The 16,485-nt window shown below is 36.8% G+C and overlaps 2 protein-coding genes across 3 annotated transcripts; both read right to left on the reverse strand.

The window, feature by feature from the left end:
• Positions 1-172: 172 nt before the first annotated feature.
• On the reverse strand, positions 173-7,031 carry LOC108973433 (ubiquitin carboxyl-terminal hydrolase 8). Of its 2 annotated transcripts, XM_018940696.1 has the most exons (10): positions 6,913-7,031; positions 6,642-6,841; positions 5,976-6,548; positions 5,742-5,904; positions 5,156-5,683; positions 4,716-5,090; positions 2,347-2,577; positions 1,607-2,064; positions 1,242-1,460; positions 173-1,106 (listed from the first exon to the last, which is right to left on the reverse strand). In XM_018940696.1, the coding sequence occupies exons 2-10, from the start codon at positions 6,743-6,745 to the stop codon at positions 977-979; spliced, it is 2,781 nt and encodes a 926-aa protein (XP_018796241.1). In that variant the 5' UTR covers positions 6,746-6,841; positions 6,913-7,031; the 3' UTR covers positions 173-976. The 2 variants fall into 2 exon arrangements, with proteins under 2 accessions (XP_018796241.1, XP_018796238.1); XM_018940693.1 differs by having other exon boundaries at positions 6,642-7,031.
• Positions 7,032-7,929: 898 nt separating this feature from the next.
• Positions 7,930-9,210, reverse strand: LOC108973446 (ficolin-1-like). Its single transcript, XM_018940710.1, has 4 exons — positions 9,057-9,210; positions 8,888-9,001; positions 8,219-8,830; positions 7,930-8,135 (listed from the first exon to the last, which is right to left on the reverse strand). The coding sequence occupies exons 1-4, from the start codon at positions 9,191-9,193 to the stop codon at positions 8,009-8,011; spliced, it is 990 nt and encodes a 329-aa protein (XP_018796255.1). The 5' UTR covers positions 9,194-9,210; the 3' UTR covers positions 7,930-8,008.
• Between the last annotated feature and the right edge of the window lie 7,275 nt (positions 9,211-16,485).

Raw genomic sequence — 16,485 nt, forward strand, 5'->3', positions numbered from 1 at the left:
AAAAAATAATATCGTAAAAATGATTATACTGTAAAAAATAATGACATCGTAAAAAATATATTATCGTAAAAAATATGTCGCAAAAATATAATATCGTAAAAAATAATATGTTAAAAAAAATAATAATATAATTTATTAAAACTCGAGCAGAAAAATATGCAAGTTTTATAACTTTCGTTTTTTATACATATTTATTTTGGTATTTCATTCAACGATTTCGTAGTCCCTCCTAAAAATAATGGTATTCTCTAATATGTGTTATATTTCTTTAATTTAAACTAACTTTTTATAATGCACGTGAAGTCTTAATTTCATTAAGTGTTTTTGTTGTTTTTACTTTGTAAATTTTATTTTTTTACTTCCATTTATTTATATTGAATATTCAATATTGCAAAACATTATTTTTCTATTAGTATGTTTGTATGTATGTAAGTAAACTTTCTCATAAGCCGCGACGACGCAGTCGAAAATAAAATTATTGAAAGCTTTACATGTATTAGTGGACTAACACACACATACACGTACAGATTACATACCGTACATAGGCGATTGGATCAATGTAAATATTATATAGTAATATACTTAGTTTAATGCTTTAAAAAGTCTCTTCAAATATGCTATAACAATTACTAAGGAAAATTGAAAAATGAAACAAATTCTTAATTTGTATATTCGTTTTGCTTTTGGGTAAGTRTCTTTCGATTTGTTATTAGAATTCAAAAGTAAGATTGTTTTATAATCATAATAGTCCGAATTAGAAATGTGTAATAATAATTGCTTTTTTCGTTCAAATCAACAACTTCAAGTTTTTCAACAGCGACTAGACGCTAACGCGTAAATAACTAAAAAATGCATTGCATCTACAATATTCAAGTAGTAAAACAACAAAAAGTAACCTCAACACTTGTTAAGGAATGACGATGTGTCTCCTTCTCCCTCATTCCCACCACATTTAACTTGCTCAGAGATTTTACAGTTAATTTGCGTTGTTGTTTTCGGTTATTTGTATGGGCGGCAGCCAGGTGTAGAACAGTATGTAGCCAGCGCTGGAGACGACATTTGAAGTGTCTAGCGGCGAAACGACTTGGTCATCGAACTTGAACCATCTATTAGATTAGAAAGAAGCTATGATATTACATGCATACACACAAGCGCAAATACATTTATGCATTTATGCTAATTTGTAGTTGTGCGTAAAATGCAACTGYTGCGCTTTGAGACTCTGAGAAGTATCTACACACCTGCCATAGTTGCCGCTTTTACAAAATGCCGTGTAGTGGCCGCTCTCCATGGAGCCGTAATGGTTGGAAACACCGTACAGTTGATACGTTTTAGGTGTGCCCGAACGCGACTCGGACTTGGCAATATAAGGCGTCATATCAAGATCCACCAATGGAAAGCGAACGTAGTTCTGTTTCTTTTTGTACGAATTGCCAACAGCGTCGGTGTCGGCATAGAATCTAGAAACGAAAGAAATTAGTAAAATTTATAATAGCAATCMAGCGAATTATATGGAAAATTCTTCACACTTATACTACGAAAAATGGTAATGGTTACATGACACCCTTTTGGGATATTTGACCAAAATAAATGGTATATACTTTACCTCTTCATATGTATCACCAGCACCGGTGGCAGCTTGGAGATATCCAATTTCTTCACCGCATCACGTTTCGTTTTACAACTCGGACAATTCCAGCCGTGTATGCGTTCGCCACTAAAGTACATATCCATGCATTGGCTGAGATAGCAAACATTTGCATTTGAAGGCAACTCCAGGCTTAAATTCGAAAAGCATTCATAAGTGGCGGACTCCTTGTTGCAATCGACACACTTAACGGTACTTTTTATTTGGCCATAAAATAAATGCAATATGAGACTCTCTTTGGCTTTGGTAAATTCGAGCCACGCCTTCTCGGAGGGTGTTATATTATCACGYGGCTTTTCGGGTACATGTAATGTTTGTAAATCGGAATGTAGCCAATCCATGAGTATGGTAAGGAACTCGTGCGAGTCTTGCTGCTCGATGCCCCGGAATATCTGCTGGTACTGACCCATAACGTACTGAAGTAAGTAAAAAKGATAGCGATATTAAATAATTTTAACCAAATTTATAAGAATGGAAAAGAAAATAGGATTATTTAGTAGAATTTTCCAACATCTGTGGGCAGTTAGTTATATAAACATACAAACAAAATTATAAACATTTAAGCAAATACAAAACTATATACTTATATACGCATACATGTACATGTGCGTTCATACTATTCACTATACGTGTCTTATCTGACCACACACAGGCACACACACACATGCGCTATATTTCGGATTTTATTGTACACTTACACGCAAGTCCTTGCTGGCTACGCATTTGTAGTTGCCATTCCATAAAACTTTAATGAGCGCCGCCACTTCCTCGATAATGTGTCCCTTCGTCTTGTTGCTGCGACTGATGTAGTTCTTATATTTGTCCGTTATGCAGTATTCGGTCAGTTGTGGGGTATTGCTGAGGCACTGTATGATACTGTTCATATAGCAGGTGTTACCCAAGTTCTTTAAGCCGGTCAAGCCGCGACCCTAAAAAAGTTGTAAAAATAAATATGATTAACCTTGAATTCATTGGTATACGAAAACATACATATACATACATATATATATATATATATTAATTAACAGAAACTTACATATACATATGTGCATACAACAACAAAGGACTGGTATTAAATGAAAATGTGTCTTTTGGGTTTAATTATGTACTTAATGTCCAAACATGTGCCATAAATGGATGTCTATATCAAAGAAATAGCGAGTAGGCCTTGGCCAGTCACGAAGTGATTGATTTAATTTGGAAACAGGTTTCGCCGAATTTATATATGGACACATACATTTCCACATATAAATATGTATATCTATAAGACTTTTGTTAAATATCGCGCTGCGCATCTGCTGCCATTCGAGGAAGGCACTTCAATGTTACCACTACAAACAGAGGAACGAAACCAAAGGTTTTGTATGTTATCAAATGACCGTGGAAGTAAATTTTTCATTGTGAAAATGCTGCTAGAGGTTTGTTACTCCTTCTGAGATTCAACCACAATAGAAGAAACATTTGCCGTTCACACGATAGCCGGGTCTAGGTAACGGGAACAGGCCGGAATTTATCCGGCCAAGGACTTTCAACTCTACAACTATGACAAATATGTTTGTTGTTACTGTAACGCCACATAAGTCAGCTTTAAGGCTATTATTTCCGCCCTAGTGCCTTAATGTATGCTACAAAAACTATGTATACATTGAAGTTGATAAAAACTAGAACAATAAAATCCGGTGCAAAGACATAGACATTACTATATTTTTACCTACACGTTTGAGTGGAAAAAAAGATGTATAAATTAGTATATGCGTCGCCGGTATATGCAATTTAACGCCCGCGACCACGATCATCTCGAATTATTTTGCGTAATACTAATTTGGTTGCGTATAAAATGTGTAAACGATTGTACAATATTTGGCTTTAAGTTGGCAATAGCTGGCGTTTTGTATAGCGCGCACAACAACATGCTTTGAGTAGAGACAACGACAGACTAAGACTCGATTGGTCAAAGACAGAGGTGCGCAAACGAAGATTGTCCCGTTAAACGCCTACAAATAAAGAAACAGCTGAGTATATGCCCATATGTATGCATAAAGTAATACGAAATGACATAGCTGGGGACACAAAATATTTATCACGCACGCACACAAGTGCAACGCAAGCATAGTGTCTTGGGCTAGTCTACGTTAAGGCGCCGAGACTTGGCAAACTTGTGTCTTTGTGTGTTTGTATGCATTGTCTAAAGATGTGGCGGTGTGAGTGCATGCACTGTGTGAAGAAAGTTTTGTGCTGAGTGCACACAACGGATGGCAATTGAAAATTGGCGCATTCCACAGTTTTTAAGTGGTTAAGTGCAGCACTTGGGCCAGGCGAGCCTATAGTTTTGTTTACTTATTTATATACATACATACACATATGTTTGTATGTATGTGCATACAACAGTTGTAGGCGGGTCACGTTAATGAAAATAACATTCGGTCATTAACACACTCAACGCAGACGGCCCGAAGACTGCTGACACGGCCGTTCGCAGACGCGTGTTTAATGTTATAAAACGTGACTAAGAAGAGAAGAAGAGAATGATGCACAAATTCGCAGGCATACGTAATGCGCCCTAATCTATTTAGAAAGCATATTTATGAATTTCAATGTTTGGTGGCATTCAATATTTGCTGGGAGCTTGTCAGAAACCAATTTTTTTTTTCCACAAAGTAGTTTTGACCAGTTGTGGAAATCGAATAATGTGCCTATAAACTACTTTCAACGAGTATTTACTTAAGTTCTTGGTATGAACTTAGACACCCCCAGAAGAACTACAATATTCGAATCCTCACAGACTGAAGAAACTCGGAATTATATTCGTGCCAACGGTCAATTCGACATCGATTCTTGAACTTATTTGAGGAAAGCTTGCTGCCGCTACAACAATAACAATAGGAGAAATATTTCGTCTTCTGGTTTAGTAAATAAATAAACGTGTTTACAGGATGACGTCGTTGGCGCATTTGTGTCTGTAACGGTTGTTTGTAGTAGCCAACCCTTCCACGTGATTCAGCAACATGTTTTAGARCACATGTAAACAAAAGCATTGTCATCAAATGTGCACTACATAAACACTTACCATTGCGCCGGGCGTTGGTGAGAAATCGCGTTGTCTGTCTACTGTGAAGACAGCCGGACTGCTRTGGGTCGGTGCCGACAAATGTGGTTTTACAGATCGATCGAATTGCGGTATTTTCGGTTTGGGTATATCATCTTCGTTGTCGATTGACGTTCGCGGAAAACGCGCGATAGCCATGGCTAACTGCTGGTCACGTTGTTGTTTTTCACGTTCCAATTGCGCGTCGAGCCTTTGGCGTTCTTGTATTTTATGCTCAATCTGTCGCGTGGTCTTTTCGAGATTTTCCTTTTCGTTGGGCGTCAACCCAGCTTCTTCTTCCTTTTTGATGCTTTTATATTTTTCAATTTCGTCTAAGAGACGATCATTTTCAGTTTTCTGCAATAAAACAAAAACTGTTTAGATTAAGYGAAGAAACATTTGAGTTTCATATTATAACCCACATAGTCTGCAGCTGCACTCTCCAGTTGCATAATGTAGTATAATAGTTCAGTTTCCGTAGCCGTCATAGGTTTTTTATCGGGACTTTGCTTGTTTTTTTCGAATATGGTGTCCAATTTCTCTGAAGCTTTCTTCAATTGTTCATCGTTAGCTTGTGCTTTCTCTAAGAGTTCTTCCTGTTCCTTAGCCAATTCTACAATTGGTTTTTGTTTTTGCTCGTATGTTTTCATAGCAACCATTTTACTTGAACGATCTACACTGGGTGGAGGCTGTGACATAGTGAATGTAAGTGGTCGTGACATGCTACTTCCTGGTCTGGGCGTGTAGCTATGACCACTTATTTCTTCCTTCATTGTAATATCATTTATTGAGGGATATTCAATCTCATCGATTAGATTCAAATCATTGTTGTTCTGTTGAGGGGCCTGTACACTGGGGTTTGTACAAAGAGTTGGGTACATCATGATAAAGAATTCATAACCACCTTGTAGTATTTTGATGGAGGATTTATAAATTACATCAGGATCCCACTGTAATGTTATTATGTAGTGCATTATTCTTTAAGGGTATGTATTTACCAAAACTTACATTCTGTAGTATTTCGAGAAGTTTACCAATTGGCGAAGATGGTGCAGGATTAGAATCTTTGGTGTTCCAATCCATTAAGACGACCTGTTCTTTGATTGCACGGGCAGACCACAGAACTTTGGAACTGCCATCTAATTTGTCCTGCAATTTTCCAGCAGACATGCTATAAGTAAAAGTAATACGGTTTACACGAATACACACACGAATAAAATATTTCATATATAAATCATTTACCCAGCCGAAACAATTTCCTCAGGCACGTTCATTGTATAGTGGTATGTGAGATGAGACGTCTCATAATCCTTACTAGGTCTGCAATCCATTATCAGCACATTATTCTGCTTCATACGTTCAAATAACTCTTCACATTTTATAACATTTAAAGATTGTAATGAATAATAACCACTGTATGAATTCGCAGTTGCTAAGGAGACTGGATCACCTTTCACAAGATCGAATTTCTCTGAAGCACTGAGCTCGTTGTAGTCGCGAGCACGTTCATTTTGCTTAAATGAAGCTGTGACTATTGCTGGTGACTTCAGCGTACTATTGGCAAGCTGTTTTGCCTCATAACGTCGTGTGAGTGAAGTGCTCAATTCCTCCAGTTTATTCATGGTCAGTTTATTGTTCGAATTGCCGCCTAAGGCTATTCGGACAGTCTGTTTATGTTCTGCATAGTCAGGTTTTCGGTGTATGCAATGTAGTAAATTGAAATACTTCATGTATAATACGTAAGCCAATTCTTCGTCGCCCTCCCTGTAATATTTGTCTGCTTCCCGTATTAATTTTCGGGCAGATTCTACCAGTCTGAAATGAAGTTATTTAATAATTTTATACTTTGGGCATATAGCCAATTATATACTGTACGCCATCCGCATATATATATTATAAAGCACTTACATTTGAGTTTTCTTCGTGCGAGCATCTGGTATCTCGGAATGTTTTTCCAAATCATTTAAGGTTTTGCCTAAATGCAAATCTTTTACTTGCGCCATTTTCGGCATTACTGCGAACAATGAATACTATTCAATTATATTCCAGTTGGGCGTAATTGTAATTTATGCTGATCGGTGCAAGTTTTAAAGACTCTCACCCGTTTTCTTCGCCAGCAAATAAACACAATTAGAAGTCTGTAAAACACTTTTTTTTTTTTTCAATTATATTTATTCACCTTTTCAGCATATCTTGCTATTATTAGAAATTTCTTTATTATTCTACAATAGGAAAGGTTTAATTATGCTCAAAACAAATAGAGAACCAATTTATCTAAAATGCGTAAAAAAGTCCATTTTGAGTCAGCGAACAAGTGACAGTTCTATGTTTGTCGATAACCACGCACTCAGCTGATTGCAGCGATGGGTGCTGGCTGTAATCGATTACTGATGAGTTTCAAGAAAAAAGTTACAGTTTTTTATGTAAAATATTCATACCGTAAGCTGTATAAACTTATAAAAACTTTTTAAATAAAAAAAAAAAAAATGTTTGACTTGTTCCGCATTTTATTTAAAAAATAACTTCTTGTGAAATATTCAAATCGATTTATTTTTGCTATCAATACCAACGCTCATTGACAACTGGATATTTGCGCTAATTATTTCCTCTTCCGTTGACACCTGCAAATGAAAATTTCTTCTTTCCGGGGAGTAATAAATTTTAAATTACAATATGTAACTTCTATAATAGTTTGTGAAGATTAAATGGTGTGTGCTGTGCTTTCTTACATAAATGGAATGCGAATAGTAGTATGTTTTTATCTTATGTGCAGTAAGCAAACAATTCAACTATTACCTCAGCAGCCAACGGTTGACGTCACTCTAAGGCTATAACTTATTATCTGCAGCTGARTGCATCAAGAAGTACAGAAACAGGTAAATCAATTTAATCCCACAGAATTCAATATCCAAATAAGCGGAAATCAAATACGTGCAGAAAAAATTATGAGCTTCTCAGGATAAGCATTTGTTCACAGGAATTGTGTGCAGCACTTGACCTTCATAACATGTACTTCTTTCAGGTAGTTGTGTTTTACTTATAAGTATGTATACCAGGTGATCATTCTTATACTTTTTCAATTTCGAGATTTTATGAAAGTTTCAAGTTTATAAAATTTCGTGTGGTTTTCTTACAAGTTTAAAATTTGCATTCGTATTTGAGGCGCATATGTATTGTATATAAGAAATCATAAAAATGTGTCGGCATTGAAATGCTTTATTTGGTTTGCGATATACATATGTATGTATATTTTTCAAAATATAAACCCACATGAATTAACATTTAGCACGAACAGACATTTTAATTGTTTTTAGTGAGTATTCTGGACCATGAAAAGTTTCCCAGTACATGCCTTCCTTGAACTTATCCGTTTCGCCGTTCAAATATTTACCAAAAATATTGCTTCGAAGTGAAAAAAAATTAAGTTAAAAAATTTTAAATTAAACAATAATTTAAAAAATATAATATATTATCGTTGTACTTACGCTTTCATGCAATTCTTAAACCAGCCCGCGCTGTTGTACTCCTCACTACAGCTACCTTGCGCTTTGGCGTCGTTATCGCGATCAATCGCACTAAACTGCTGACCTTCATGATACATAAATGAATCACCGGCTGTGCCGTGATAAACCCCCAATATGCCCATTTTGTAGTCGGCATGCTCATTGAACACACTGAAGTCACTATAATGTGCAAACTTTTGTACACCCTGAAAATCTTCCAAATCAATGCGTATTTCGAAGAAACCACTATAGGTTAGCTCGTGCAAATGTTGTAAACCCAAGAAAAATTCGGTTTTTTCACCTACACTACCGAAACCCTGCTTATACGCATCCCAAGTGCGATTGTGAAAGGCGACTGAGCCATCTAAACGCTGCAGAACAACAATCCAACGTTCAGCACCGCAAAGCACTTTGAATGGTAACACTTTGTCATCGTCCAACTGAATTTCACTAACACCGACATTATGGCAAATCTGTGCCAAACGCTCTGCACATTTGTGGTTGCTGCTGCTGCCAAGCGAGGAAGTTGCGAGTACTGAGTGTAAGTTTCGTGCGTGGTGGACTCGCTGGTGGTGCGACTCGACGTCCTCATGACTGCAGTGTGACAGTGGTAATCAAAAATTAAAGTATATTTAACATATTGATAMGCACCTTTCCGTTACATGTTGYTTGCGATGTGCATGTGGGTGATGTGCACAAGCTGCTGGCGGCTCAATTTCTGGATGTGYTGCAAGCGATTCCACTTTGCCATTCAAAGTTTTTAATCTTGAATTAGAATAGAYAATTAGTAAAAAAGTACTTAAATGTATGCGTTCCTAACTTTGACAAGATTTCGTCCAATTTGTCTTCTAAGCAATCGCCATCACAGCCAGGTGCTCCMTGCACAATCTGTTGACGGCTGATAAATGCAAATAACACCAGGAATATTGCTAGCGATTTTAGTTGATAGCTTAACATGTTTGCACAGTTCGAAGCTCGATTTACCATTAAGACTCGAAGCATTTATTTTCAAAGTGGACACCCAAATCTAAAAACATACATACACATACATATCTATATACAATACAATTATGTCATACGAAATAGCACAATCAATTGTTTTTGGCAAATAAGTAAATAATCAGTGTTTGGGAGCAAGGTTTATCAATATTTCCTCTCACGGCCGGCAGATTATTTTAAATATATAATATGTTAACCCTCTAACGTGCAAAAGTTCCTAATTCTACTTCAAATTTGGATTAGTACTCAGATAATAAAGCCAAAATGCTAAACAAATGTCTCTAAAAGTGGTATTTTTTATAGAAAGAGTAAAATAAATTATTTGCTGAAGTGTGTTATTGTATTTTGTTTGATAAACTTAAATACAATATCTAAAATATCATCACAAAATATTGGTGAATTTACTTAAAAATATTTTCGTACATATCGTCACCTAAAATGCAAAATAACCTAACAGCATTTTCGGAAATTTACAGGGGAAAGAATGAAACACGGAATAAAATGGAATAATGAGTGAAACAAAATTTAAAGATTGGTTAAAACTGGGTTATATCTGAGAGCATAACTTTAAAATGTTATCCATATGTATTTATATGTTCGTAAATTTAATTAGTGGATAGTAAACAATGATATTCCTTGCCTCCAAACATCCTCTTATAAAATATCCCAGTCAAAATACATGTACATATATAAATAAAAATAATTCTAGTGCTGGTCAGTGAGAAAGTCTGGCAAGCTCTCCATGTTATGCAATATCGTGAGCACGCCCAATTCATGTACTGTTATTTACAATTTCCATAAGCTATGTAACATATGTGTATGGAGTTACATTAGAACGCTAAGGACAGAGATTTATTAGATAATATTGGTAAATGAAGAAAAAGACGTAGAATCATTCATGGAAGGGGGTCTCAATTAAAGCAAATCAATTTAGAACTTAAGAGAAACGACTGTGTGGTCTACCGCCTCTCTGTCCCTATGAGATCGTTTAATGGTCAATATACCGRTTTGTAAATGTTGCTAGATTCCAGKTGGCTTACTGACATATGATTTTTGGACCTGCGTCTACAGCAAAACAAAATAGTTAACTCGACCAAACGCAATAACTTAAGTGACCACGACTGTGAGGCACTGCTTTTTCTTCGTCCCTTATTCTTCGATTCGTCCAAAAAAGGCATGGCGCTAAAGCACTCTTTACACAAACATGCATATGGATAAGCAAAATATAATTTTTAATTTACAAGCTCTTGGTTAGCATACCGCACCATTTGTGTAACTTGTGTGTAGCTTTTTTTCGCTTTTGCCTCCTATGACTAAAGATAGGCCTCAACAGTTTGAGCTGGAATAAAAACAAAATAGCAGAGAAAAATGAAGCGTAAAAAATAGGAGCTTATAATTTTTAATGAAATTTGCTTTGAATTTTTTGTTGTAATTTGTTTATGAACAGCTTATTGGACTCAGCTGCGATATATTAACGAAACCATGGATGTGAGTGTTGTCGGGTATAACAGTGTGGTAAAATACTCTACAAATGTGATCAAGATTTTACAAATATTGGGTAGTCGAAAAAGTATTTTCATACATACAAAAAGTATTTTTCGACTACCATAGATAGAAGCCAAAAATTAATATTTTTGCTTCAGGAAAATTGTGCACGGGCACCCAGATATTGGCGTATCTATCAAGCGAGCCGGCAAAGATTGTTTTTGCTTAACTCGCCACACATCGAGCTTCTTTTCGTATTGTTAAGCTCCGAGGGAATCGAAATAGTGCTCGCACGACGGTCGGATTCGACTATTTCATGGATATTGTCAGCAAATTAGCATTCTAATTGGGCACGAGATTTGTTTTAACAGCATCAGCATCATAAACATATAAACATTGTTGGCATGTTCAGGTTCCAAAAATAGAAGAATAATGTAATTTTTTATACTAGAACTTATATTTACGGTTTTTGGTAAACTTCTTGCTCTGGGTCTCCCAGCCCTATATTTTTCTATTGAAACAAACCTGTATACATTATGTATCATTCGGACGTTGTTTTTTTTTTTTAATATTCTTTTGAAATGTATGACGAACAATTTACTCTGGTGTTATATAATTATTATATTTTTTGTACCCACTGTGCCTTCATTGTAACTTTAGCCTATCAAAAATTTTTTTGAGTACAATATGCGCCTTCTTTGTACATTTTGTTGTTGTAGTATTGCTGTAAATTGGTAGGAATTTGTGCACTTTTCAAGCTCTTTTGGTAAGCTACATAAATTCAGCTGGCGAAATGAGTGTTTTTGCCGCAAGAATCCGCTTGCTCCAAGTCTGAATTATCCGACTATACAGAAAGCAGCACCAAAAAAAATTGAAACATAATTTTTTACCAAAGTTACACACATACACGAACTTCAACASCAAAACGAAATCATTATACAAAGGCTTGCGAGCTGCTTTCTAGCGAAAAATGTCCTTTGATTTGTGCGACACCGCTGTTGTTGTCTAGCCACCAGCCACCAGCCACCAGCATTGTCCGTGCCGTTGTGTGCAGAAATAGTTTCAGCATAAAAACGTCTACATTATTGGAATTCCTCGCAACTTTCGCAAATGCCCATTTGCTTACAAACCCGTACACAAACATACATGCGTTGAAGTACATGTATGAGTTCATGTTTTATATGTGTGTGCGTGTGCTTGCAAGCAGCAATTTGCATGCATACTTTTCTTCTGCTGTGTTATCATGTTTTTGTTTGCGTTTGTGTGTGTGTGTGTGTGTGTGTTTGAGTATTCGCAAGAATTAAAAGGATATTAGCGTTGAACAATTGAACAATAGGCGTAACATTACAATTAGCGCAATTCCAATGTGATTTATTGGCGTTAAATATTTGTGCGACAACAAACAGCACACAACCACACACCCATAAACATTAACCTCTGCATATATACAAACATATGCATTTCTTTAACTCCTCCCACCCGCTCGGAGCAAACAATTGCAGTGCAGGCGACATATTTATGCTTGCGCTTGTCTGCAAGTCGGGCGTTTGCAACAAATATTTTACTCGCAGAAATGTATAAACTATAAATTTTGCATTGAGCCGAAATTGCTGGTCGGTGTGGTGGCCGTTTGTTGAATTCCTCTAGGTGCCATCGCATGCACATTTCATCACACACACACACACACATASACGGATCTTCAGTGCTTGTATTTATTGCAAGTGTGTGTTGGAGACAGGTGTACAGGCAAAAGGACTAGCTTGTTGAAATGCAAGCATATTTTGGGGTAATTTATCGCTTCTACACTAACAACTATTCAATACATGCATACATGTGCACTTGCCGGCTGTCTGTCTGTGGTGTTTGCAAATAATATGCAAATACGTTTTTGGCTAATAAGAAAATTTAATTACGCCACTCTTTGTGGTGTGTGGAAAATTTATTGCAGGTGCATTGTATTGAAAGGTGTCCATGTAGTGTAGGCGAAAGGAGGTATCAAGAAAGGATGACATACCTGAATTCGTGAAAATATCTCGTCAAATACAAAATGTTTCCATTCAACTACATAATTCCGATCGTTCAGTTTGTATGGCAGCTATATATATGTTATAGTGGGCCAATGTCGACCGCTTCGACAAATTAGCAGCTTCTTGGGGAGAAAGAGATGTGTGCGATATTTCGGAACGACATCTAAGAAACTGAGAGACTAACTAGTTCGTGTATATGCAACTGACTGACAGCAGCATGGACGGCCGTGGCTCAATCAAATCAGTTCATCATGGTGATCATTTATATATGTATATAGTCCGACGTTTCCTTCTGCGGGTTGCATACCCCGTATAAAGTTTAATAATAAACAACAAAAGAGACACTTTCCTTAATTCGATTTTGTAAATCAATATTTATTTTCGCTAAATTTTCCTTCCGAAAATTCCAGGCGCATGCCTTTAAATCCTTGTTACGTTTGCTGTGATCGGCATCAAAAGTGGGGTCTTTCACAGACTGGATAGGGAAGCGAAGTGGAACCACCATCAACATCAACAACCATATTAGCGTTAAAATCCAAAGCAGAATCACTCTTGCCAACAGATGTTACTTCGGATTCAGTAGACAATTGATCAAACTCTAAAAGTCTCTCATCATTGTTGTCCTGCGACGGCATGAACGGTGACAAGATCAGGTGAGTCAGCCTTAAGAGTGTTCGAGAAAAGGTTCTGCTGAAGATTTATGCTCTTTTCCGCATTGGTAACGGTGAGTACCGCAGTCGATGGAAAGAAGAGCTGTACGAGATATACGGAGATATTGACATAGTTCAGCGAACCAGAAGACAGGCTGCGCTGGCTAGGTCATTATGTTTCGATGGAAAAGAACATTGAAGGTTACCGATTCAGTACCTGCCGGTGAAAGCACCGTTAGAGAGATCAGGTGGAGAAGTACCTGGCTGAAGTTGGCATMTCGAATTGGCGCCAAATATGGAGAGAAGAAACGACTGGTGCACTCTTGCTAACTCGACTATAACCACGCAAACAGTGTCTACGCCAGTAAAAAAAAAAAGAAGAAGAAATTTCCCTTCACATTCTGCAACTTGTGATTATTTAAAAGCTGTCCGTTTTCCTCGATTTCGCATTTTAATGGTCGTTGTTGATGTTTTGTTTTTTTCTTTGCAAATTTATAAAATTATTGAATGGGGCTTAGTAATACGAAATATCCACCAACAATATTTTTATCATCTTTGCGGTTTCAGCTCTCGTTTAATTTCATTTGTGGTCATCCAAAACAATTTTGTGAATTTTTTCTTTAATCGTCAATTGGGTTCATTAGCTTCGGTGCTTTGTATTCAATTTAGAAAAAAATTAATAACGGAGGGTTGACTTGCCTGGCGTAGATTCAAGCTAAAACTCATAAAAGCACTTTTTTATCTAACAATATTATTTCATTGGCACACCAAACTTCTTTTTATTATTTTTATTTGAATACGCCTATTTAATAGGCCTTCGGAATACACCTATATCTAAATTAACCCTGTTTTCTTCAATATCTTCTTCTTCTTCATCATATGAGAAGTCAACAAAGGCTATAAAAAAGATTAACAGCAATAAAACTATATTGAAGAACTGCCTCCTTTAAAGTCTGTTAGGTTTATTTCAATTCATTGTTTGGAATATGTTTAAAGAGATTTTCGAATCCTTTTCCTGTGCCAATTGTGATATTGTACTCTGGAGAAAAAGCTGTTTGGTCAACCAGATTCCAGATTTTTTTTTATCATTTTCACGCTTCCACAAGCAATTAGTTGCACGCAACCGCAAACACACTTCAAAGTGGGGGGCGAAGCGTGGCTGTAAAAGTTAATTCAATGCGCCGCACTAAAGTGGACATTAAAAACAGAAGCCACGGACGATTGAACAGCTGAAGCAGCAAAATAAAAACCAAAAAAAAGTAAAGTAATGGCACACCAGTTTAACAATAACAACRGCATATACGGCAGCTTCATTTGTTGCAGACAAATCAACCAAGAGCWCAATCCACCCACAGCGCTTGCCTTCTGACCTCTGACTGCTGCATGCGGAGAGGGTAGTTCCCTTCAACCAGGCAGCCATGGCTCTTCGCATGCTGATGTATGCAATGGCTGCGATGTCGCGTGTGCTAACGACAGTTACAAGCAACTGTCTGGCAGGAGTGTCGCATACTAAAAKGTGGTGTGCGGTATGTTGGACAAATGGCTTGCTTGGTGGTTGCCGTTACCTACTCGCATACAAATGTATGTATGTATCGCTCTGTTCAATTGGCTYTTTAATGATGTTTAATGTTTGTGGCTTGGTGTTTGGCGACGATTTCTCTCCACATTTTATTTCCTTCCTTTGGCTTTGGCTTTGGCTTTGTTTTTGCGTGTTGCTCTTGAGATTTACGAACATTTGAGTGTGTGTCTGCGTTCTTGTTGTTCTTTACTAGCGGGTTTCCGCTTTTAAACGGAAGACAATAAAGCACTATCACGTTCTCATTGCTTTTATTGTAGTTGTTGTTGTTGTTATGAGTGTAAAAATCATGCTGCTACGATGGTCCGCGTCGATGGTGATAGCTGATGATGACAATGGGCAATTTTGATGCGACATCGTTAATGTTGATGACAGTCTGAATTGTGCGTGGAAGATGACGAATGGAGCTGCCACAAGACCTTTACGCGCATGCAAGTATTCGCTGACGTGGTTTTTATCTACTAGATGCACGGTGTTGCCGATGATGRTCCATCTAATAATGTCTTATCAACTGGGTTTCCACTCAATAACACACAATTTGTTACAAGCTACCGGTTGTCCGGATGAATTAGCAAAATTACTGTAAATGAGGTATGGGCTGCCAACTTACGCACTTACCTASTCGCTTGGAAGGCATAACGGAAATGATGCTTAATGATTTAGCATTAGCTTTTAGCACATTAAGAGCTGTAGGTCRTCCCGTTTCGTGTTCGGTGGCCACCTTTTTGTTGCAAAAAAATGAAAGCCGGTTAGAACAAAAAAAAAAAAAACGTTTAAAGTTGCTGAGCTTTTTGGCAGAACATTTTGTATTTGTTTCTAATGTAAATGCTGAAGTCTCACTTGCATTTGAGCGTGCAACATTTAGTTAATTAGGCGACATTTTGCCGCGAAAGACATTCATTYAGTCAACACACCCACAGGCCACAGCTACAGCTACATGCCGCTGGCAACACGCCAACTGGGCGAAGAAAAGTAAGTGTGCTAAACAAGGTCTTACATTTCTCGCAGAAATTATATAAAAAAGATGATAAAACGGTTGATAAAATGGAAATAGTTAATCGGTTCACACCTTCGCGCAAGTTTCCGTAAAATTTCAATTTCAACTGCACTTAGTGAGATTAAGTCTGATTTATGCCGCCTGCAGTGCAATTATCGAATATCACCCTTGTTCRTTTTGGCTTAAGAGTAGCTTGGAAAATTTTTCTGTCAAAATATTGAAAAAATTATTTATATGCCAAAATTATTTTAAGTTGTGGCATACTTTTAAACGCCTAGAATTGCATAATTGTTTTTTTTTTGTGATGGAAGAAGGTCACATTTTTCTCATCATCTGAAGTTGGTGGTAAAAGTTAAGTTTTAAAGTTTTGTAACAAAATGCAGTAATATTAATGCCTATTTGTAGGCGTTTAGTGGCGAAATTTTCCACTTAGAGRATTTTATAAAGCCAGAAATCTGAATTTAAAGACATTTTTGAAATTTTAGGTAATTAGCAAAAAAATGATCTTTATACTA

Source organism: Bactrocera latifrons, unplaced genomic scaffold, assembly GCF_001853355.1.
Source record: "Bactrocera latifrons isolate USDA-ARS-PBARC rearing strain unplaced genomic scaffold, ASM185335v1 scaffold_48, whole genome shotgun sequence".
NCBI classification, from domain to species: domain Eukaryota; kingdom Metazoa; phylum Arthropoda; class Insecta; order Diptera; family Tephritidae; genus Bactrocera; species Bactrocera latifrons.